At 42.6% G+C, this 24,939-nt stretch overlaps 1 protein-coding gene across 1 annotated transcript in view; it reads right to left on the minus strand.

The window, feature by feature from the left end:
* Positions 1 to 19,227, minus strand: part of ext1b (exostosin glycosyltransferase 1b) — a 144,665-nt gene extending 125,438 nt beyond the window's left edge. The window contains exon 1 of the mRNA XM_015973459.3: positions 17,393 to 19,227. Within this exon, the coding sequence (XP_015828945.3) occupies positions 17,393 to 18,321 (929 nt within the window). The 5' untranslated portion in view covers positions 18,322 to 19,227. The remainder of the gene's footprint in view (positions 1 to 17,392) is intronic.
* Between the last annotated feature and the right edge of the window lie 5,712 nt (positions 19,228 to 24,939).

The following is a 24,939-nucleotide window of genomic DNA, read 5'->3' on the forward strand; positions in this document are numbered from 1 at the left end:
TGACCTTTGGCCTCAATTTAGAGGCAGTGACGCTGAAAGCTCTTCACTGTACAAAAGGCACTGGAGTGGATTAGATGTGCACCAAAATCAAGTGGCATGTTTCAGAGACTTTGCAGCAACAGGAGGAGAAAATAGAGCGTTTAAAATGCAAACAGAGATTGCTTTAGATCGTGAGGTCATGATGAGTTGTTCGAGTTTCTTTAGATTTATGGTGTGAAAGTCTCACGGTGCTTTTGGATGAAACAACCTAAAGTGCCACAAAGCAGCTTTCTAAAAATGCACTTATGTGAAAATTTTACCAAAATGTTAGTTTGATGCAAACTATAAAAAATAATTAACTGTGAAAATATGATTATAGGATAGGATGGCAGCAAATTCAAACGTTTGTTCCGTTTTAGAAACACATCAAAAAGATGAAAAACATTAGAGCCGAATTAAGACAGGAGCATCTGGACCACACAGTATAGCTTAAGGATTTTAGGAAATGATTGCGATTTCTATTGTTTCGTAATTCCCTTCAAATCAAGCTTCTGCACAATATCTACAATTTACAAACATGACAGGAAATGACATCATACCAATAAAACTTGAAAGCTTTTACTATAACGGAAGGACCGCCAACTACCGCCACAATGACATACTAGGCAAATTATGCGGATGGACTACGGCGGGCCGGACAGCTGCAGGTGGCGGGCATACTTTGGCCCTTGGACCACCAGTTGGCAATCACTGCTCTTATGCAAGGGTGAAACTAAAGGTAATAATTGCTTTCAAATATATTTATCAAGAAACATGCATGCAGAATTTTTCCCAACATTGTTTTACGAAGGCGGGGCCGCTGCAGTAATTTTGTTGCACAAACAAACCGCTCTAACCCGAACGCAAACACATTCTCACATGCTTACTTTGAATGTAACATTTTTTGCCATCAAAAGAACTTAAACGCTTTTTGAAAGAATTTGCGCTTTCAAGTCAGCAAAATGTTTTTTGCTGCAAGTTCCTTTCAGAGGTTTTCAGTAATCACCCTGTCTGACCTTCCCCGTCACACACGAGTGTTGCAATGAAGAATAGAAAACGAGACAGACGAGGAACAGACCAGAGAGCAGCAAATTTAATCTAAAAGACGTCCACAGAATTATTTTGCCATGAAAAGAAAAAGCCTTGAAAAACAATTAAACGCGCGTGGTCCTTACACGCTTGTGGTCGATGCACCACTGTGTCAGCTTGAACGTTGGGTATCGCCGTAACACCCTGGATGTGTAAAAAGGCTGACACAACTGATCCTGGGTCAGTCAGAACAGCTGAAAATAAATCACAATTCATAGTCTTTGTGCTAAAAATTGTGTCTTTTTGTCAATAATTCCAAGAAGTTCTAATTTAGCTTTACGTAATTTGCTCAGTAACTCTTCTTCTGTGGATGCCTCTAAAGACTTAATGATTTCTTCTAACTCCTGAATACGTTTGTTTTCTGTTTTTTTCTTATGTGATGAGAAAGAGATTATTTTACCTCTCATCACTGCCTTTCCTGCCTCCCAGAGAACAGATGCTGATGTTCCAGGCAGGTCATTATGCTCTAAATATAAAGCCCACTCCGTTTTAAAAAATTCTATAAAAACTTCGTCTTTAAGCAGTGATGTATTAAACTTCCAGTTTTTGCTTGGTGGGATTGTCTTCTTGTTTACCAGAGTTAAAGAAACTGGAGCATGGTCGCTGACAGCCATGGGGTGTATCTCGGTGTCTGAAATGTCAGCCAACAATGAGCTGCTGACTAGAAAATAAACCAAGCGTGAATGAGAGTGATGGACGTGTGAGAAAAAAGTATATTCTCTACGGTTGGGATGAAGAGATTGCCATGCATCACAAAGCCCATAATCACTCATGAACTGTTTAACTATCTTAGTGGATTGCCAATTGCGCTGACTCCCAGCTGTACTGAGCCTGTCTGTTAAAGTATTCATCCAAAAATTAAAATCACCTCCAAGTATAAGTGGACAGTCCAAGTGTTCGGAGAGTACAGAGAAAAAATTATAAAAGAATGGAGGGTCATCAATATTTGGACAGTATATGCTGGCGATAAATACGATAAATACGCTTTGGTTTTGTATAGATATTTTTAACATTATAAATCTGGATCTGAAATTGTGTCCAATACTGTGAAATTGATGTTTTTGTGTATTAAAATAGCTACACCCCTTTGCGATTTTTTCATCAATCCTGTGAGATGTCAATTTCTACAAACCGTACATTTAAGAACCCATCTACGACGGTAAAACTTTTACAAATAAACAATTCAAAATCCCCAAAACATCCTTTTAATGTGCTTTTTTTCTCCAGAGCTGCTAAAATTTGGTTCAACGTTTCTCAGCCAACAGTTACTGCATTCTTTTACTTTAGATTTGAGTGTCGTATTTATCTAAAACGTATGCTCCTGCCTTCCCATCGTACTGTAGGATTCACATGTTGTACTGGGATCTGAACCTGCTGCGGGCGCCGCTCACCCGTCTCACTTCAGACAGCCACGGAATGCCGTGCGAGCTGCCGACTGAGCTGCGTAGGCAAACAAGAGGCACACGCTTTGAAAACAAAGTACTGTCATGCCACAACTTTCTGGGGAAATAAACCCTTCAGTTCATCCACGTAAATAAAATAAAGCTTCTCAAGCCGTTCTTTCTGTCAGGAGTTTTTCTTTCCCCCTTTCTGCTTCCCTGTTCCGTCTTTTTTCCACTGGCTTCCGTTCTTGACGGCATCACTGGGTTTACCCGCTCCAGTTTCCTCCACTGAGTGTTTCTAATTTGCTTCTTTGGCAGGGATGAGGTAGGGTAGACACGGCAAGTCGGGGCGCATAAAAGGGAAGCAAAAGAAAAGCGTCAAAGACCTCGACGATGCAACCACACAAAGTGACAAGCGAGGAGAAAAAGCACCAGATTCTGATTTGAAATAAACAATAACTTTATCGAGTCCAATTCTTCTTGGTATGGAAGTCCAAACTGATTTGAAACGATGATGGCCTTAAAATTCATTTTTATTCATGAGATTACTCACAGCAAGTGTTGCCTTTTGGGGGCAGTTTTAGTCTGTGGGTGTGACAGAAATCATGACAACACAAGAGAATTAATTGCATGTTAAGAAGAGCGGGGGAAAGAAAAGACAGATCAAAACTAAAGAGAAGGAGTGTAGGCGTTGGTTTAAAATATTCAGCATCACCACCAGAAAACTGCCATAAAAACAAACGTCATGAGAGCAGAACCCGTCAAGCTCTTGAATAAACTCCACGCAGCAGCAACACCAAACAAACTGCTAATAAAACTAAGAAAACAGCAATAAACCCAAGTCAATCATACACCCACGCCGTGCTTATACTCAGACTCCTTGGTGACACCAAACACCTTCTTCTCTCATAACCACCACCTCCTGCTTCCTCGTTAGTTTTGGCTTAGCTGCTTATCTCTTAAGTGCTGAGGAGTCTGGCAGAGCTGAGCCCGGTGGTCGGTGGCTGGAGCTGTGTAAGCACCATTACTGCCAGTTGTCGGGCCTGGCTTTAAAAAGAGATGCACAGGAAGAGGAGGCTGCAGCAGAGCGGGTTGATGAAGAGGAGTGAAAGATGAGGGGACCATACAGGGGTGAAAGCTGGGATGTCAGTGAGACACAAATGGTTCTGGAAAGAGAACAAACCTCAGCACAATGGGAGCCCTTTTGGGGGTGCTGTGTCAACTCTGACACCCCAAGAGTGGAAGTCCAATCGAGCCATAAAGTGTGACAGAGCAGACGGGGAACAGAGTCCCTCCATGGGACTGCCAACAAAACCCGCTTTCTCCTCCTGAAGCCTTGGCCCCTTAAACACCAGGCCAGGCACACATTCTTCAGTGACATAATGCTTTTTTAAGCTATTACCCTCTTCAACTTCGCAACTCTACTGCCTCCTCCTCTTTCTCTTTGCCCTTTCTTTAGATTTCCTCCTTTTACCAATAACTATTTAAATATGAATACCAGTGGAGGGGCTGAGTGTTTGTTTTCATCCCTGTGAAGGAAGGAGATCAGCGTTCAAGTTGACGCCAAACGATCCCCTGTCTTATTGATGTGCCCGTTGGTGTGTGTTTGCTGAACAGCCTCTCGGGGCTATAAAAGCTGCCATTCTGCAGGGCAATAAAAACCACTGACTGCCCCTACCCCCTTCCTTCCTTAGTGGGAGACGTGAAACTCACAAATCTGAGGCGCCGTCAGCAAATGTGTGTTGAATTTTCACTTCAAAGGCTGACATTTGAGCAATTAACATAAGGAATTCAAATGTAACACACTGAAAAACCAAAGCTGGAGTTCAGCGCATAACTCAAGCGCATGTTTTTATGTTTCTAGGTTCATCTGTGGTTCTGTTACCAACCACCTATCCAATATGAATCCAATGACCCCATGTTCATGAGTTTTTGAATTTCCTCCAACTCTTAACATTCAACTTTCTTTGCCCTTTTTCCAGCTATTCTGTCATTTTTTAAGCTAAGAAAAAGTGATCCTCTATGAGGTTTTACTTGAAACAGATGTCACGATGGTTAATGTAATAACAGAGAGAGTTGTAAGTTAAAACATACTGAAAACATTTTGTAGTGCCAATGTAAAGAAAAATCCTCCGTGGGTTTGTTTGGATGAGCAAAAGATGCTAGACGAGGTTCTTGTTTTTTTATTGTTTTCATAGAAACACTGAGTGCAACAATTTTACAGGAAACGGCTCTGAAGTTTAAAAGGCTAGAAAACTAATTAGTTTGGTGTCTAACAAACTAGCGCCAGGCTAACCAGGTTGTTAGGGCTGTGCATGTAATCAAACGGAACAATCAAAAAAACCTTCTCAACAAAGATGAATATTAAACTACTTTGTCTACTTTTTTGTTATGCCTCCTGAATGACACAGATTTCCACACATATCCACAAGCTACACTCAGCTCAAGTAGAAGAAGAAAATATCATTTCTATAGCGCCTCTCAAGATAAAAATCACGAGGCTCTTTACAAAACAAAAAAATGTAAAAATATTAAAAAGATTTTTGAAAATGGTTAAAATATATTTTAAATGAGCAAAAAATAGACAATTGTGATTAAAAATGTAAAGAAAGAGGGAGAGTGAATAGGAAAGAGGGAAATCAGTGGATCCTGAGGAAGGTGGAATAGGTGGGGAGAGCAGAACAAGGAGAGGGTGAAGAAGGTCATACAAAAGCCAGCCTGAACGGGTGAGTTTTCAGCTGCTTTTTAAAGGAGACCACTGAGTCCACTGATCTCAGGCTCAGGGGGAGAGAGTTCCAGAGTTTGGGGGCCACAGCAGCAAATAATCTGTCACTTTTGGTCTTTAGACCGTAAGTAGAAATGGTGGAACTGTAAAACATACATTGTTGAATGTAAAAAAATATCGATTAACTGAAATATTGCTATAATTTGTGTCTTAATACCGAAATGTGCAGTGATCCGTTACAGCTGATTTCTTTATTGTACTTTCTGCTTCTTGCTTTGCTTCTCGTGTGTCTTCGACTTGTTTCGTCGTACTCATGAGAGTGCCCGCAGATAAATGGAGGCGACGCCACCAACTCCAGCTAACACCGATGATGGCAAGTCATTAGCCAAAACGTGTAAGGCAAAAAACATTTTTACTAAGCTGTGAAAAAACAGGAACTAATTAATTTGCTTTTTTTCACATTTGTACAGATGCTTGTTAAAACAAATTTAATTTCTAAATGATGTAATCATACAACAGCTCTCGGGGCTACTCAGTAAGTAGTGTACGCTTAGATTTAGTGAGGAGCTCTGAGCCATTGAAGGCCAAATCTCAGCATCATCTTTGCCCCAAGGTGAAAAGATGAGCCTTGAACTCAAGAGTTGTACTCCCCCACTCGCAGACAGCAGCCATGCCCTCCCCTCACCCCTCTCGTCACCACAGAATTTAATGAGGGCCAATAAGCCTCTCCTGATCATCACTTTCTGCACCATCCAATCACAAACCTGTCTTGCTTAATTGAACTCACACAAACCCAGAGAGGTTCTTGTTCCCTTTCTGCTCGGTGCTGTCAGAACTTTCCGAAAACTGCTCAGCTCCTCACTTTCCCTCTCTGCCCGCAAACTTCTACATCACCAGATCAGCACTAGTTAGTGATGAGAGCACGGGGAAAGTGACACACACAACTTCTAGTGGCGTCTCTCTCATTAAGTCAGTCTTCTTAAACACTTCCTGACAGACCTGACGAAGGAAGGAAATATGATGCCTTATTATTCACCTTACTTTCAATTGCTGAAAGCTTAACAACCATTAGAGGCTGTTTCTCTGCTTTTAAAGTGGAAATTGGTACTTGTTATAATGAGGAAATGATTCCAAGGGCCTGTATTTAACACCACTGATTTTCATTTCAGGGGGAATCCCACCCAGCTGATTCATCTCCCCATCCTTTAACAGCAGCTGGTTTGGGGGTGGGCGTAAGCAGGGGTGCAGAACTGTGCACTTGGGCTTCGTCTGATCCTGTGTGTGACCTGAGCTTATGTCCAAACACTCCCCCCTACACATCCCTACACTCCAATTCTTTTCCTCTCTCTTGCTTCCCACCCCTCCACCACCTCTGAGGTTTGGTTGGGGGGTGGGGGTGCTTGGCTGGGTCAGTAATCCCTCTGAATGTGGGTCAGCAACTGGGGCCTTTGTCTTCGTCACTCAGCAAGGGGACAGACAGCAGGGTCATGACCCCAGCCATCATGTGTGCACACAGCAATAGACATGTATTTACACGCCTGTGCATGAAGACAAAGACCAAACACACACACACATACACACACACGATCATGTGTGGGCAAGAAGGCCAAAACAATAAAAAATCTGCTGAAACTAGATGGAAAACACCCTTTTCGTGATGATTTAATCAATAACCTTTTAGTTTCATCAGGACCAATTTTGTCTTTTCACAAAAGTAAAACTGGTTTTCAATGTTCGATGAAATCTGAGTTCAGGTAGCTCTCAAGATGACTGATGAATGATTGTTCAAAAAACACAACCAATAGGTAACCACCCATCATAAGCTCCTGTAACAATGGCTACGCCAACACCAAGATTTCAAATGTCCCCTAGTACTGGGTCACTCATGGCTTTGTAATCCTGGTAGGGTCAGAAAAATGTTGGCTGCACTTCTTATTACTACATAAATGTGGGCACATTTACCAAAGGTTAAAACATTATCTAATAAACTGCCAAACCCTTTAGAGAAGCAAAAGGCAATGCATCTTCCATTTTTGCCCCCATTTCTCTTACATAAACTGAAATGTAATGTAATCAAGATCGGGTAAACATCAGCATACAATGCTTAATCTAAAATATGCTTATTTAGTATGAAAGCTAGGAAGCAGTTTTTCTGGAGGATTGAGAGGAGATGCAGGAAGGTAAGTGACAGAATAGGAAAATAGTCAAATAAAAAACAAGAAAACTAAACAAAGTGCTTGAAAATAAAAGTTAATTTATCTACTACATGTGTAAAGCAATAATTTAGAAGCATGTAATATTTAAATATTTGATACAAAACTCCATCCCACATCCAGGACCATTTCGAGGCATTTTAGGGGTAGGGGCAAAAAAGAAATTGAATTGACCAATATGTTAATTTTGTGACTAATAGGGATGTTTACTGGTAAAATTCTGGTGATATGATAGGTATCACAATACAGGGGAGACTATAGGGCTGGACGATAATTCAATGGTTCAATATATCTAATCGATTGACATGTGCTGCGATTGAAAAAAAAATGGGTCACTAAAATTTTGATTAAAAAAGTTTCCCTTTTTCATTATAATCTTTTTTGATCATAATCTATCAGGTAGCAGCATACTAGACTCACTACTTACTCCTAACCAATCAAAACCGCAGACTCGGGCACGCTACGTCACCAGGCCCTCCCCTCTCAAACCAAAACAGAGCATCAGCCAGAAAGATGTTGCAGCGAGAAGAGGCGGAGTAAAAAAAAATACCAAAAGTAAAATGGCCAGGGCTGCACATAATATAATTAGTAACATTTTTTTTTAATGTTCAGTTATTATTGATATCGATCAATATAAGAAAATTGTATCAATATATTCAGTCAGATGTTATTAGCGATCTTTTATTGTAGTAATATTCAATAAACAGTCCAAACTGCTACATAACATGTTTAACATGAGGTATCTGAACCATAACAGAGGAGGCATTTCTCAATGCCATGGCGCCTGGCCTTGCGAGGCGATGTCTTACGAGGCCAGGCACCTTGCTTCCAAGGATACTGCCCTTCCTTGGTCAAACAAAACAGTTAAATGGAACAGACTTGGATCACGTGACCACGGCGGCCACGTAACGTCACGTGACACGTAATATAAATATATAATGAGCCTTTTACTTTTTAAATTATGTATATTTTTGTTAAATTGAATATGTAAACGAGTTACTACCCGCTAGCCACTGAAGCTACGACTACTAAGCAACCAACCAATCATAGAAAACTTCCTTGGATTCAAAAAACATTTTAAATTAGTTGGCTTACTTATATACTTGAAAAAGTGTCACTTAAGTAGCTGCCGGCTTCTGATCCGCCATCCTTTTGAAAATACCATGGTGTATTCTGGGTAATTTTGACCAAGGCTAGGCTACTAGACACCTCCCATGTATCCTTTCTCAGCTAGCTAAACGGCTAACAAACGGAGAACACACGCCTCAGTAGAACATGAACATTGGAATTAGGGATGGGTACCTTTGACATTTGAATCCATCTGGTACTAATTCCCAGTACCTACGAATCGATACCGGTACCAATTTTCGATACTTTTGAGTGTTTATTTTAATTCTCTTTTATAATTAAATATATATTTTTCTCTATATATAACAATATTTGATAAATAACATTCAACTGTTTGTATTTTAACATCGTCCTTGTAGTTTTATAAGCTGATAATTAAACTGAAGCAAATATCTTTACTGTGAACTAAATTTACTGTGTATCTTCATTCCTTTTGCAGTCTTTTTTCATTTGATTTTTCCTACTGGGAAGTTAGAATTTCCGAGGAGAAAGCGAACGCACCATTAGCTGATAACAACGGTGGCAATGGAAGCTAACATATTAAGCTAACGTTATCTTTAACAGTTTATTTAACTGCTGGAGCAGATTAAAACGATGATGCCTCACACTTAGATCGTTGTCGCTGGTTTCTTCTTCAACCAATCACCCGTCGCATTTAGTAAAGTGAAGCCAAACTTTAGAGCGTGTTCATGTTCTTCTAGGCGGAAATTCGGAGTTCCGAGGAGAAAGCGAACGCACCATTAGCGAAACGGAAGCTAGCATATCAAGGTAACGTTATCTTATACATTTACCTACCGGAACAGATTAAGATGAGGATGACTCACTTAGATCGTTGTCTGTCGCTGGTTTCATCACCCAGTTACCCATCACATTTAGTGAAGTAGACCCAAGCGTTAGCGTGCGTTCTTTCTACCCATGCTGCTCTGTTTACAACTCACTCGCAGGGACCGACGACATAACGCTCTTGCGCATGCGCAGCTGTCTAGGCAAGTTCTCGTTATGATGGACGGGTACCGAAACGAGGCACCGTTTGAAACGACGTGAATCGGTGCTCGGTCGGTACTATGGAATTCGGTCGGTACCTTAAAAAGTACCGAATTCGGTACCCATCCCTAATTGGAATACGTCTTGGCGGCTCCTGATGACATATCTCCTAGGAAACCGGGGCGGGGCCAAGACATCAAGGCAAGGTTCCTTGGCATTGAGAAACACCCAGGGATTCACATTTCAGTGGTGGAGACAAAAGCCATTGCACTCTGCTGCCAACAAGCGGTCAATGTTTGAATTGCACCAAAAGAAAAGACCAATTTTTTTAACATTTTCCACATATTTGATTAACAGCTTTTGATTATCGATATATTGCAGGAAAATATCACGATGTATTGCCATATCGATATTTTCTTACATCCTTGGTAACGAATATGTTCATTTAAGGAAACGGTTCATGTAAAAAAAAATGTCATTAACTTTGCACCGGACAGCAACATATACACCAGGATTCAGGAACAGATGATACTAGCTCTCGTCTGTTTGTGTAATCTTCATCGTCTTGGCCATGATGGAGTCAAAGTTCTTAAGAACAAGACAGTTGGGACTCCTTTTCAAGGCTTCCAATTCCTTTAAGTTTAAGCTAAAGAACATGAGGTGTCCAGCTGGGTTCACTTAAGACATTAATGGAAGATCAGCTGAAGTCTTTTGGACAACACTGTGCAATGAAAAGTGACACTTTTTTGTGTGTGATGAGCATCAAAATGTTGGGTGAACACCAAACACAAATGCTGTAGCTCTAAAATATGACGTTTCTTTTACTATTTGTATCCTGGGAGTGCTTTAAATGTCAAAACGACAGATAATTTATTACTTTGTATTGCTTAGTATAAGTTCAGATTTTATTTATTCATGTTGTAAATTTTAAGCAAAAACAAACAATGTGGGAACACATAAAATCATTTTCAGTGAGAAAAATGCTTGTGATTTAAGTTTGCCATAAAGGCCTGCAGCTCTATAGAAAACAGCAGCTTTTAAAAAGAGCCATTACAGAAACACAGACTCGCTGCGCATACTACAACACACACACACACACACATACACACACACACACACACACACACACACACACACCACACACGGCTATAAAGAGATGAGAGAAAGGCAAAGACAGTAAAAGTAGAGGGGATTTGAGATGCTTAGCCGGTCTGATAAGATAAAACAACAAACAGAGGTTTTATGTAGTTATAGGATTAAGTTTACCGAACACAAATGCACACACCCAAGTATCAAAGAGTCCCAATTACACTGCACTGCATTCAAACTAATTATCCTCTACAACATTAACATTCTCCATCACAAGCTCGATGCTTTATCAGGGAGAGCAGGCATTAATGAAATATTCATGATTTATTAATCTGACTGGAGAAAAAACAAACAATGGCAACCCGAGAAGTGTGACACCCTCTCCACTGTTTGCTTCTGCACTACAAATCTCTAACAGGGAGTCCACTATCGGGCGCCACCACAGCGCTGACATTCACGTGAGAGCGGCTGTTCCCACTCATAATAACAGTGTTCCACTGAGATAAGGTGGAGAGGAAGTGTTGCTGGTTTTCTTCGCTTGGCTTCCCATCAGCTACTGTCTCTCGCTCTGTGGAGTTGTGTCAACAATGTGTCAGGCCCCACTCTGACGGGGATGGAGATGTGGCGGCTCCTAAATCCAACTTGCATCAATGTCCCTATATGGCTGTTTTTACAGAATGGGGTGGTAAGAGGGAAAAAGTGGAAAAGGGATGATGAGACCCTTTTTTTAGTTGCAATTTTTACATAATTTTCATTTGATTGTTCTGCAAATATGTGGACTATATACAAGGGGATAGGGGTAGTTTAAAGCTACAATGGCAAATTTGGAAAACAGTTTTTCATGCCTCTTAATGTTCTAACATAGTATATTTTTAAATAACTAATACAGTGGTTCTCTCGCATTTGTCTATAAACCTTTGCCAATATATTTGGGACCAAAAGCAACTATTAGATAGGGATGGACAATATATCGGCATCAACATTGGTATCGGCCGATGTTAGTAATTTTTTAACAGATCGGTATTGGTCGTATAAATAAAACCAGGCCGATATTAACAACCAATAATTTTTCCATCTCGTCTCCGTTTGTTTGCTTGTTTCAGAGGGTGAGGGGGTGACGTGTAATTGTTTAGTCATGTGACAGTGATTGTAATCATCTCAGAAGCGTAAATGTGTGTGGTGTGTGTACATAAGGTAAATTCAGCTTTAATAATTTTCATTTTATACAAAATTGCTGACTTTAGAAGCATTCATGTCAGTATATTGGTATCGGCAAATATTGGTTTTCGGCCATAACAGTGATAACAACATCGGATACCGTTATCCGCCCTAAAATTTCATATCGGTGCATCACTACTACTGGACCATCCGGTCACCACTGGTGTGAGAGACTCATGGCTCAATTATATGAGAGAAGGAGAAACAGCCGGCTGCTACCAGAGCCCCAAAATAAAAAACATTATTTGAAGTCGCGGACAACAAATGACGTTAGGACCTAGAAAACAGTGAATGGTGTTTAGCGCTATCTTGTTTTGTCCAGCATTGCGGGTTTCCATTTCCGGCAGAAGCATTTCAAGGAAGACACCCGAGGGGAGGGGTGAGTGTTCCATGACTGTGGTTGCGTTCAAAACCTAGCTTGTTCTGCAGATTTGCTATGACAGCTTTAATATTGTTTTTTTCTGGGGATGATAGCAATCAGAACGGACTGGACCTGAATTTATAACGTCAGGTAAAGTTGTAAAGGATAGTCTTCCAGGGGTGGACCTTTAAAGCGCCCGAGCGCCAATGGCGCTAAATTTTCTCGTCGGGCGGTAAATACTTGACGACTTACCGCCCGGGTGGCGCCCAAGCCTTATTTGTCATTTACACACCGGCTTTCACCTGCATCATGGCCCCGCCCTGTAGGAAGCCTCCGTTTTCGTTTCGCGCCCGTGAACCTGCGCGCCTCTAGCCACGTACTGCACTTGTACGATTCGTGCACGTACTGCATAATTATAGTCACGTGAACTATAAGTTCACTATTAAAGACGAAGTGGAACCACGCTAGAAACACACAAGCACGCAGGGAGATGGCGCCGCCACAGGGATGGGATTTCTTGATGAAATCTCCGGCAAAACGCTTTAAAACTGGTGAGGAGAAGCGAGACAGTTCGAAACGATATGAAGCAGAGAAGCGTGTGCGTAGGTGGAATGATTCTTGGCGGTTTAAAGAAGATGGGAGGCGCAGAGAATGGCCGTTTTTGAGTTGAGCAGCGCCTCGCCTGGAAAACAGACGAGAGCAGACGGAAGCAGCAGGGGGAGTGGCCGAAAGCCGGCGTTTACGCCGGGGACACACCGGCCGCGGAAGCGCCGAGAAGCGAATCGCTCACGAAATTCGGCCGCTGCTCGCCTGCTCCTCAGTTCAGATCAGACGCGCCCCAGTCGAGGTGCGCCTCGGCTCAGCTGTAGTTTTTCTTTTAACTACTTGGTGTCCTCCATTTCCTCTGCCTTTTCTCAGCTCTCTTTTCCTGTGTGTGTGTGTGTGTGTGTGTGTGAGTGAGTGAGTGAGTGAGTGAGTGAGTGAGTGAGTGAGTGAGTGAGAGAGAGAGAGAGAGAGAGAGAGAGAGAGAGAGAGGTGTGAACCAGTTGTTTCTGCCAGTTGAATCTCTTGGATTTCCCTACGTGTAGCTCGAAGGTGACGGTGGCTGAAGATATCGCGTTAGCATTCACACTTGTTCAATTTTAATTCTGGTGCCTGTTAGCAGCTGAAACACATCCTCACGTGCTTGTGGATATCATATATTGTATATGAAAACATGACTGTAATAATAAGTAAAGGTTATCAGCTGTAGCTTCAGTGTGCTCATAGGAAACGTGACAAAAGAAAACTAAACACATTTCTCTTTATGGCCTACATAGTTGTCATCATCAACGTAACATGATTTACAGAAAACATGTGAACAACTAACATTTCAAGTTCTACCACCGGATGCTTGGATCAAAATATGAACCAATCAGATCTTAGATCAGGTGAGAGCCAGGCGTTTCCCGTCATCCTCTAGGTTTTGCAGCCGGTGGAGAGCAACTGCAGCGCCTTGCTCCAAAATCTGCGGCCGCTTTGATCTCACGAGGTTATCGTTGCCTACGTATGCATGACGTCAGAGCAAGTCGGCGTCAAGTCGGACACAAATCTAACCGGCATGCACTGCTCGCCGATCACTGCTGGTCTAATATGCGCAGAACTGGCTTATCTCGAACACAGTCAATGGCTCGAATACAGCAAAGCGGAGTTGGTGATGTACTGCGTTGTATGCCGGAAGTATGCGACGACAAAATAGAGTTTTGTTGAGGGAACAAACAAATTCAAACTTGAATACGTTATTATGTTTGTGAATGTGTACAAAATAAAGGTTTATTACATTTAAAACGGTTCAGTTGTTATTTTGACTCGTTTTGGCAGCTGACCAGCGGGGCCGGTAGATTCTTGGCGGGGCCGGTAAATATTCAGAGTTACCGGCCCGGCTGGCCGGTTGGTTTTGAAGTTAATGTCCACCCCTGTCTTCCCATGCTAGTTTACAACAAACTCAGTATTTAAAAAACCTTACGAGTTACAGCCATTTCTGTTTTTGCCTACGCCGTCTAGAATTGGGTTAACTCCAACAGGTAATCAGTTGTAGATGTACTTGTAAGGATTTCATTAAGGTCCAGCCAATAGTTTAGATTTCTTACCCATGCTAAAATCACATGCAAAGAAATGTTCACACTGAAAGTGCAACTCTTCAGACCCTCCAATGCAATGAGCACCATCACTCATTCTCACACGGAGACAAACACATTTACTCTAGCCCCTCTTGACATTGTCATCCCTCTTAATCTTTCCCGCCACTTGTCTTCATTGCCTCCAAGTTTTCAAATTCCCTGAGTGACCTTGAGCGGCAGCTGCCTGTGAAGTAGCCAAAGTACAAAGTCAATACATATCAACAAAGCTGGTTAAGTATTAAATGGGGGTATGATGACACAGCTCTTAGCAGTAGAAATACCTCACGGAGAGTAAAAAACAAAAGGAAATGTGCAGTTGAACTTTAACGGAACACCCATCAGTAATAACGAATCACTTTGAGTGATTGACTTGTGATATTAGAATGCACTTTTGATTTCTGCAGGATTATCTGCTTGCCAGAAGAACACGGGACTCGAGCAGAGTTGCTGTAATGCTGACCTACATAAGTGACGCCAGAAACGCTGCTCAGGCCCGGATCCAACATGACACAAGGCAGAAATTGATTAAATGACACAAAGTGTTATTTTAAAAAGAGCGAGGATGATGTTGCATTCACAAACAAAACAAAGAAAAATCTAATTCCCTGTAGGAAGAATTCCAGTAAAAGAGGTTTAGTCGGCACAAGGCATAGGATTTCTGCCAACTTACATACATTTTTTTTTCTTTCCCCCAATTGTAGAGCCCGTAATAGCCTTCCACTGTCCTCTCCCTGGATTATTGTCAGCAGCTCGGAAAACTCAGTGGATAATGTCGCAGTGAATAGGCCCTTTCATCGGTGCTTGGCCATGGATGTGGACTGGAGTGACTCCAATTGGACGCTATTACAGCAAAGAAAATCAATTGGATAAATGTAAGGAGCATGGCAACTTCAGGTACCAATATCCAGACTTCCTGCTGCATTCTTTGAGAAATGAGCAGAATTAGGCCAGCCAAAGAACTACTACATGTAATGACACTGTGTGAACGTCTGAAATGCATTGATTATGGGCTTTATTGCTTGAATACCCCTCTGCGTTTAAAGTATGCTTCATGTTCCATAAAAACTGAGCACCCAGGTATGTGCACGTCCTCTGCAGCCTTGGCACTGCTCCGTGCTCAGCTGCTAACAGCTGCTCTGACACATATGTACATTCCTGAGTCTGCAGCACAGCATCCCTGCAAGGCATTGTCAGTTCCCCCCTGAGCTTCTACAACTAAAACACCAACCAGTTGGCTGCACGTCGATCCATTTACTCGAGAGAGCTTGCTCCGTGTCAGGCTTCCTGCAAAGAGTGGGTTGGCAGCCAAAGGGCTTCAAACTTGATTTAAAAAATGAAGTTCAGATTAGTTTTAAAGCAGGTTACTGAATGCTTGAATTTATTGGTCAAACTTTGCAGATAACATTGACTGGCGTCTCGAGCACAGGTTTTAACCTGCTACATCTATTCTGAAACATAAAAATGTGTCTCAAACCACTGAGTTGTACAGTGGAGCAATTACAAGCAAACTTCGTGCTCAACTGTTTCCACGTTTCATTGAAAATGAAAATAGATTTTTTTTTTATTTACTTATTTTTTGGCCTGGTAGAGAAATTGAAACTGAACACGGCGCTGATGCTGGAAACAAAACGACTAACAGGAACTAGCGATATTGATCAAAGTAGATCAACTGTGAAGCACACTAAAGATTCAGAATTCCCTGAACTACCTACATCTGCTGGATCAATGATCAGATCCGAGATGTTCTAGAGAGGCAAAGCTTCCTCCTGGGAACAAACAGGGTCCGATCCGTTTGGAGATGGGAGCCATGACTGGAGCAGAGGTGGGCCGTCTGGAGACGACTGGAATGCCCAGATAATGGATGACATATCTCTATGGGTGACATCGAGCCCGAGGCATCCGGTGGGACGAGGAGGGTGAAGTGTGTGTGTGTTAGGGAGAAGTGGGAGAAAAGGGTGACGAATGGGAGAGACAAGTGTGTGCTTGTGAATTTTTTTGAGCGCTTTTCTACTTTAGCTGCAAGTCTGTGAAGGTTCTTGAGTTCATTTTGAGTTCAGAGAAAGTTGCTTCCCATCTCAACACAACGCGCGATGACTTCAAGGGTCCCGGAGCTCCTTTCGCTCCGTTTTCTCACAGAATGAACTTCAAAACCCTTAAAGACGAGTTACACACACACGCCCACTAGGACAAGCTGTTATCACATGCCTCGAGTTTATTCAGCCTTTAACGATGCCAGGACCCACAGGCTGATCAAACCCATGTCACTCACACAAAACTGAGCTTGCCAGTTGAGTTCGGCTCATAAACCTGAACCTGAGACAACACTGCCCTCTATATTAAAACATATCAGGCATTTGCAGCTGTTGATCCCAGGAGAGAGGAGGAGGGAACCATTAATTACCACCTTGACAAAACCAAGACTCCAAAAATTAGAAGTAATTGACTGTCCCTGGGGGCTAAACACAAATGATGCCACTAACGCCTGCAAATTAGGGTGCCAATTAACCCTTTATGACTGATTTGCACTAAATCACTTTATAATTCAACCACTGCAGCCTACATCAAGTATGCACCTTTGGATGTGGGAAGCAGCCTCTTGGCAGAACGCAGCTACTTTAAGCTTGATGATCATCTGGTGCACAACTCCTACAGTTGATTTTCACCTCATTTGCACTAAATATACAAAGTGCAAATCAAACGTGTCTGTGCATATCCACGCATAAAGGAAAAAGGACTACAGTGCTCGGAATGAGCGAAGCTGGGGAGGGTGAATTCCTGCATGGGGAAATAAGGGAGGGAAGGGGGTGTCCAGGGCAAGCAGGAGAGGGAGTTATGTGGAGGGGGATCTAAAAAGAATCAGAAGCATTTGGTTTTCTATCCAAGTCCAACTTTTTTATCTGACAATGGAAACCGGAAATGTTGAGAGCTGAGAACAGTGCGAGCTGTGGATGAGATGCTTTGAAGCACGAAATCTTTGTGCCTAAAGTTTGAGTGGTCTCTCTAAAGCACCTGTAATTTGGACTTACTTGTCATACTCCGCGTTGTCCTTGTCACAGCGTGCGTCCTTGTGCTTCTGCCAGTCTTTGCCATGCTTGCAGGTGGTGAGCAGCACCACATCCTCCCCATTGTGGACGTGGTATAAGGCATTCCGTGCATCCGAGCCGATGCCAGTCAGGTAGCGTTTCCCCTTGAACACCAGCATGTACTTTCTAAAAGGCGGGATGGTGTTGTACTTGAGGTACCCCCTCTCCCCGCCAGTCCTCGGGTGCTCCTTGGAGAAGAGGGGGATCGACACATCAAAGCTGGGCCTGAAGTTCTCGGTGCTGATGCTGGCCTTGGCCAGCATGGCCTGGCCGATGTCAAAGCCGAGATCTTCCGTGTAGTCAGGCCATGTCCCCGAATACAAGTTAAATATGAGGTGGTTCCTACCATCGTTCCACAGAGGAAGGCTCTGCACTTTAGTCTTCAGGTTGTGGACATACTGAGGGGACAGCTGGTCCCTATCCAGAGTGTCCACACTTAGGACAAACAGACACGCCTGTCCAGGATCTGAGGTGTAGAACCTGGATCCCTCAATGATGGATAAAATGTTCTGGTAACTCTCTGAGATCTTCTCCCCCTTCTGCTGGGGGTAAACATAAACTTTGAATCCGTTCTTCTGACACGGAGAGAAGTCAAAACAGGAGTCCATGCGGCACCGTTTGCTTTTGTAAACACTCCTGTTGACGTCCCGTTTCTGACGGGGAGATATGTGCAGGTTGTACTCCTCAGTGTCCGTCTGATCCCAGGGCAGGAAAACCTGTAACGGGTCGGAGTAGTGAGGCCACGGCTGCTCGATTCTGCTGCGCCCATGCCGGCTCCTGGCCGCTGGAAGCTGCAACCCTCCGAGGTAAAACAGAAGCACTAGACAGGCACCGGCGGAGACCAGGATCAGGTAGCGTTTTTTGGCCTGCATGTGTCCTGGGAGCAGAGGCGAGTTGATCAGGAATAAGAAAGGTGAAGAGGTCCGAAGTTCGGCTCTCACTAACCCCGGCTACACCGCTCCATCCTCCGGCTGCTTCCAAGGATCTCCAACTCCCCTTCTGCGTATTCTGATCCGATATCCAACAATTGATCCAGTGCATGTGGGCGATTTTAGACGAGTTTTCCCATTCTCCCTCTTCTGTAGAGTTTCACCATATCTAAAGACGCCTACGGCGGGGCTCTGGAGCACCGACACGGACTGGCGCTGCCCGGACTCCGCGGACTCGATATACACAGCCACCGGTCCCCTTCCTGCTCATTCAGTCAGCTCCAACGAGGCTTTTCAAACGAAAACTGCCCGACAGCGGACAGAGAACTCTCCTTCTGAAGGCGACCAGCGGCTGGGGTCCCCGAGGCTCTCCCAGACGTAAAGGTACAGCCCGGTTTGGAGCTTTAACTCGCTAACCTCGGGCAGCGCGAGCCCGGCGGTGTGACCACCGCGCTCCTACCCTCAAGCCTCCGGTTGAATTTTGGTCCCGGTCCGCTTCTTTACCTTTCCATGGTGCCTTGTGAGGAGAAACGAAACACCGGGAGACGCTTCTGTGAAGCAGGGCAGCTCAGCGGTCCAACTGTAACCTGACAAATCCCTGCATTCTCTCCACTCATTTATCACCTCCCCACAAACCCTCAAACGCGCCGATATAAAACATAAAACCTTATCGGCGGAGAGCCGCGAAGCAGGTGAAGTTTTCCGGTCAGCGCGAGTAACCTCAAAGTGGGTTCACGGCTGAGAAAAATGTTCAAAAAGACCGGATTCCTTGATTCTAGCGTCCAATTACCGAGTGCTCCGTTGTTCCGATTGTTAGTCGGTAACATTCCAATCCCGACACGACGGCAGTTGACGTTACGTCCCATCGAGGCACAGCGAGCACGCTGATTGGTCAGTCTGCGGGAACGGAAAAGGTGGGACTTAAAGGGATGCACCTATTCACAACCGGAGTCTTCCGCGTGAGCTAATTAGCTTCTTATTGTAACTTTATGAAAGCTAATTGGAGACATGACAGAGAGCAAAGCACCCACTAATGAACAGTGTGACACTAAAAGCTGCTCAACTTTAGGTTTTTTATTTTCTTTATGCCCCAAAATGTGTATTTTAAAGTTTCTGTTATGATTTAATCTAAATGTGTTCAACTTTGATCTTATGAACGTTAATATTGCTTTAACAGTGAGAGCAAAGAGCTTTTTGCCTCTTTTTTGTTAGTTCAGTTTATTAAATTCAATCATATTAAATAAGCAGATGCTTTCTTTCTTGCTCCTTTGAGCACTTACATATTAATAACTCTTAATGATAAGTTAGTATATATTATTGATTGAGCTTTTGATTGTTTTTTAAGCTTTTTATCATTCTGTTATATGCTATACCCTGCTTATTACTGTTTTTAAGCGCCTAAGTTCTAATCAAAGCATTATCCATCTAATTTCATTTTACTACAGCTTTTTAGCATATTTTTCTTCTAATATCCAACAAAAATGCTGCCAGGTGTTCCATAGATACTTTTTGTTTAATTTTTGTCATCTTTTAAAAAAACAGCAGCAAAGACAGACAGGAAACAAGATAATCATGAGTGATATGTGAGAATGATCTACTGCTAGCTGTAGTGCACAAACAAGTTTAATTAACTAAATAACTAAATTGTATTACAGAAAACGAAGCCAAATCCATAGTAAAGGTAACAAATGATAATAAATCAGAAATTGAATAAATATCGATCATGACCATCTGAGCAGGTTTAAAAAATTCCAACTTGTTGGAATTGAAATACAAATAAATTACCAATAAGTTTTCCACAGTTCCATATCTCAAAAGCCAGGATTTCTTATCAAAGTTGAATTTATTTGGATCAACATGCATCTGAAGCAAGAGTTTGCTGTCCGGGAGATTTTCTTAGAATCCCCAAAATCTCTACAGCCCTGGCAAGAAAAAAATTAATAAATCAAAAGTAAGACCCGTGCAATTTCCCTTTAACATGCTGTAACACTGATATCACCCAGACCTCAAATGAATTAATGAGGAAAGAAGTCAAGCGGGCAGATGTTTTTGGTGGCCCCACATGACGAGGAAACCAGCAGCGGAGGAGTGATCCTCCCCGAGTGTCACTGGGCTCCATAAGCCTCATAATCCTCTCTGCCAGTTGGTGTCACAACTCAGACCGGGTGAAGAGGCCGTCCTCATTTTTTATCAGCCAATTAGCCCAGAAGAGGGGGACTAATTGGTGGGAGACAGGCCAGCACGATCCCGTGGTTGGCTGGAGCTCGTCGTGTGCTGGTGATGAAGGGGCCTGGGTGATGTTCCAGAGAGATGCCCACATCTCGGCGGTCATTTTGTTAAGTTTTCTTGAGCAGTTTATATAAAAAAGTTTTGTCGACAGCCTGAAGGCGAATGTGTCCTGAATAATCCATCTGTGCTTGTTTACACGGTTTCTTCTCACAGGAATGTGAAGCCTTCAAAAAGCCTCACAGCTCACAAACATGGCCTCTCCTGCCTTTGTTTATGCCCAGAGGAGTTTTCTCTTAATTGCTTCCAACTCTAATGGGAATCATGTCTGGTTGTTAAATGACACTTGAAACCACGATCCCGTTTACCAGAGAAAATTGTGTCATTTAAGATGGGGGGGTTTGCTCTCAGAATTGTGAGTTTTAAATGAATCGCGTGTTCACATTAACATTTATTTTAATTGCAGAAGCGTTCAGCTGCCGCGCTCGCCATCAAACACACCATATACCCTTAGATTACCCCCTCTATCTGAGCTGTTTTGGAACATTTTGTGGCTGTGTGGTCTCTGCGTGATGCTGATGAGGTCTGGGAATGGATCCAGCAACCCTCCTTCATCCTTCCTTGTGTAAACTTCTAGTGTTCCAACAACAGTTTAAAAAAACTCTGTCTCCCTTCGCTGCAGAATTATCTCAGTGCTGAAACATGAGTGGATGAGAAACAACATGCAGCTGTGAAACAACACATGTCAAGCATCTCCTCCTTAATCCATCCATCCATTGTCTGAACCCGCTTTGTCTACGTAGGGTCGCGGGGGTGTCTATCTCCAGCAGTCAATGGGCAATCAGGCGGGGTACACCCTGGACAGAGAGCCAGTCCATCGCAGGGCAACACAGAGACATACAGGACAAACAATCATGCACACACACTCACTCACACTTAAGGGCAATTTTAAACAGACCAGCTAACCTAACAGTCATGCTTTTGGACTGTGGGAGGAAGCCGGAGTACTCGGAGAGAACCCACGCATGCACAGGGAGAACATGCAAACTCCATGCAGAAAGATCCCAGGCTGGGAAGCGAACCCAGGACCTTCTTGTTGCAAGGCAACAGCTCTAACCACTGCACCACTGCACAGCCCCTCCTTAATCCACCAGAATAAAAAGCTGAAAAAAGGGACCATATGTGTACATTTAAGTCTGTTTTTACTATAAAAAATCCTTCTGACTGAGCTTAGAAGTTAGTCTTAAGTGGAGAAAGACAGGGGCGGCGTTAGGCCCGGCTACTTGGGCTGAAGCCCCGGATGTTTCATGAAAAGCCCCGGATCTAAATCGCGGAAGTAACATGCAGTACCAAAGTCCAACAGAGAGGGAGCAGCTGGCAGTAGTTTGTATACAGCCTGCCTGAGCCTCCACCACTGAAGAAGAAGCCCTTCAGCAGCCGGCTTCTTCTACAGTCTCTGCCTGAAACGCATGAGTGAAGATGGACATAAGGACATTTTTTAGACCAAAAGTACCGCAACAGAACCCCAGCTTTGATGAGACTGGTGTTGACTCAGGTTTGTGAGTCTTATTTGAAAATATTTGTTGTGCTGCTGGTTTGCCTAAAGTTAGCTTATTATCAGGTAAAGTTGTTGGAGAAAGAAAGGGAATATTTACTATCATCTCACACTAAACCCTAAGAGGAACAATACTCTGCCCTGAAAATGCTTAATATGTAGCTTCAGATTAAAAATTATGTGGTACAAGACATATATGTGATGTTGACTAGTGCGTGTCGCGCGCATGTGTGTTAAGCCCCGGATCTTCTTCAGTCCTAAATACGCCCCTGGAGAAAGATGTGAAAGGCTGATCTAAGAGCTGACAGAATTTAAATTATCATGCTGTGTGATAGGAGATCTTTGCTGCATGCAACAAACACTTTAAAAAATGCATAAAAAACTTCTGATTGGTTTCTGAGCATGTTTTAAAGCTGTGGAAAACAGAAATATATATATATTTTTCTGATTATAATCGTCACTGAGTTGTCATGCAGGCTGAACATGAAAATAGTCTCCTACACCCATCTCCTGCATTAGCTTCTGATAGGAAATAGACGGTGAAAGTCTAGGATTTGAAAAGCCTGACAGAACTACGTCACACTGTCACTTAACATTCACGGACTCACCCATCCTGACTCACGACGGGGAAGGCTGTCGCTGGTTTAGCGTCCAAGAAACAACAAAGAATGCCTCGGCTAGTAGAAGCTAACCATTGGCATTAGCAACTCCACCACACAGCAGAACTCCTCCAGGCTTGTTTTATTTGTGGAGGTAAAACAGCAACGTTGCAAGGCAAAATGAGTCAGTGTCACATTTGTGTTAGCCAATCAGGGAAGAGATGTTAAAATATCAGGAAATAATACTCCAAAACCTACCGTCTGAAGCTCAGCAGTGATGTGGGTCACTTCTACTTTCTAGAAATGGTGCACCTTTGTTTTTTTTCTTTCCGAGTACAACTTACAAGATCTTAATTCCTACTAGAGACCACTGCAAATGGATTGATTAAACAAGTGTTCCACACTTTTAAAGATATTTTAACCATCTGGGGAAAAATTCAATCAAGATCAAATAAATACCTCAATTTACCCTATAAAGTAGAATTTTTCTAAGCAATGAATCTTAGAATCTATACACATGTTACCCTATAATAAAGGCAATAAATCAAGGTTTGTATCAAAAAAAGTTTGCCAAGAAGCATTATTAGAATTAAGAAAAAAGAACTGCTTACAATTTAAACCAATATGTTGCACTTTTTCCCTTTGAAATTTATTTATTTTTTGTTCTTTTATTGTGGAAAATGTTTATTTCAAAGGTGAGTGTTGATGATTTTATACAAAAAGAGTTAGATTTACAGTAATCCAACAGTTAAATAATACATTTAAGAGATCAAAAACTTAAAAATGCTGTTTACTTTTCAAAAAGAAATTAAATTTATGAATGTCTGATCTGATTTATGTAAGATTTATACATCCAAAACAGAATAAAACTCCATTTTAAAAAATCACTAAAATGTTGTTTGTGGAGACAGAAACAGAAAAACTAAACAGTTAATTTTGTTTGTAGAGAAAACACCATTAAAGTCAAATTTGACAAGACCCTGAAACCCTAACCATACACAAAAATTTGCAGAAATAAGATTTAAGTCATCAACATATATATATATATATATATATATATATATATATATATATATATATATATATATATATATATATACGGTTTAAATATGCAAAGTCTGTATATGGATGAGCGTGTAACAGTGGCGGTTTTACCATTAGGCAGGGGTCGTCGGCCGCCTGGGGCCCTTATGTTGGAGGAGCCCCCAGCTCTGAAGGTTGGTATATGCTTGACGCGTCAGCGAGGTCCGCACGGCTCCGCGCGGAAAAGTTGCGTCATTTTGCGTCATTTTAACAACCACGCCCCTCCACCGCGTCTCCACACGGCTCAAGATTTCCGCAACGCGCACCTCGGAAAATTTCTAACCACGCGGACGGACGGACGCGGAAAAACATGGCGGACCGGCAAGAACTAGTATGGCAGAGGTTCGTAAATACAGACTTTTGTATGCTTCAGCTCTCAAAGATCACCGTGATCAACATGTAGTTAATAATTCTTGGAGAGAAATAGCTCACACTGTCGGAAAAGACGAGGACACTGTTAAAAATGCTGAAATGCCGTGTTGTAAACAGTAATTTCTACTTCTACTACGGTGTAGTGTTGGATGCATGCCGTAGAGCTCCATGCTGCCCCGTTCAGTTTGGGAGAATATTGGCTCACCGCAGAGACGAGCCGCACGAAACATAAACGCTGCGAGTTGTGAAGCGCGTTCCAGCCGCGAGCCGCATCACCGCGCGGAAAGTGAATGCGTCAAGCATAAACCAAGCTTAACTGCTGGCACCCCTCTGTTAATGCCACAATGGACTATTCCTTTAAGACACCGATGCACAAACAGGAGGTGATTGGTTGTCATTCCACTCCAATCCAGTTGGTGGCAGTAATGCACCAAATTGTCGTTTGCCAGGTGCCATAAGACCACACATAAGAAGAAGAGAAAGCAGAACAAGAAGAAGAAGAGGAGAGGTGGGAGTGTTCGTAACAAATTCAAAGCGGTAGTCAAAACATTGAGCATAAAATGGAGTTTTCCTAGTGGCTCCAATAAGAGAAAGAAGCAGCTTGCTTCAAAACGCTTTTATCTTCACTTCTGAAAGTGACATCGTTTTTCTATGTATACATCAAAAGGAAGCAGAAAGGAAAGACAGTGGAAAATGTTTAACTCATTCACTGCCAAGGACAACTAA

Source organism: Nothobranchius furzeri, chromosome 19, assembly GCF_043380555.1.
Source record: "Nothobranchius furzeri strain GRZ-AD chromosome 19, NfurGRZ-RIMD1, whole genome shotgun sequence".
Classification (NCBI taxonomy): domain Eukaryota; kingdom Metazoa; phylum Chordata; class Actinopteri; order Cyprinodontiformes; family Nothobranchiidae; genus Nothobranchius; species Nothobranchius furzeri.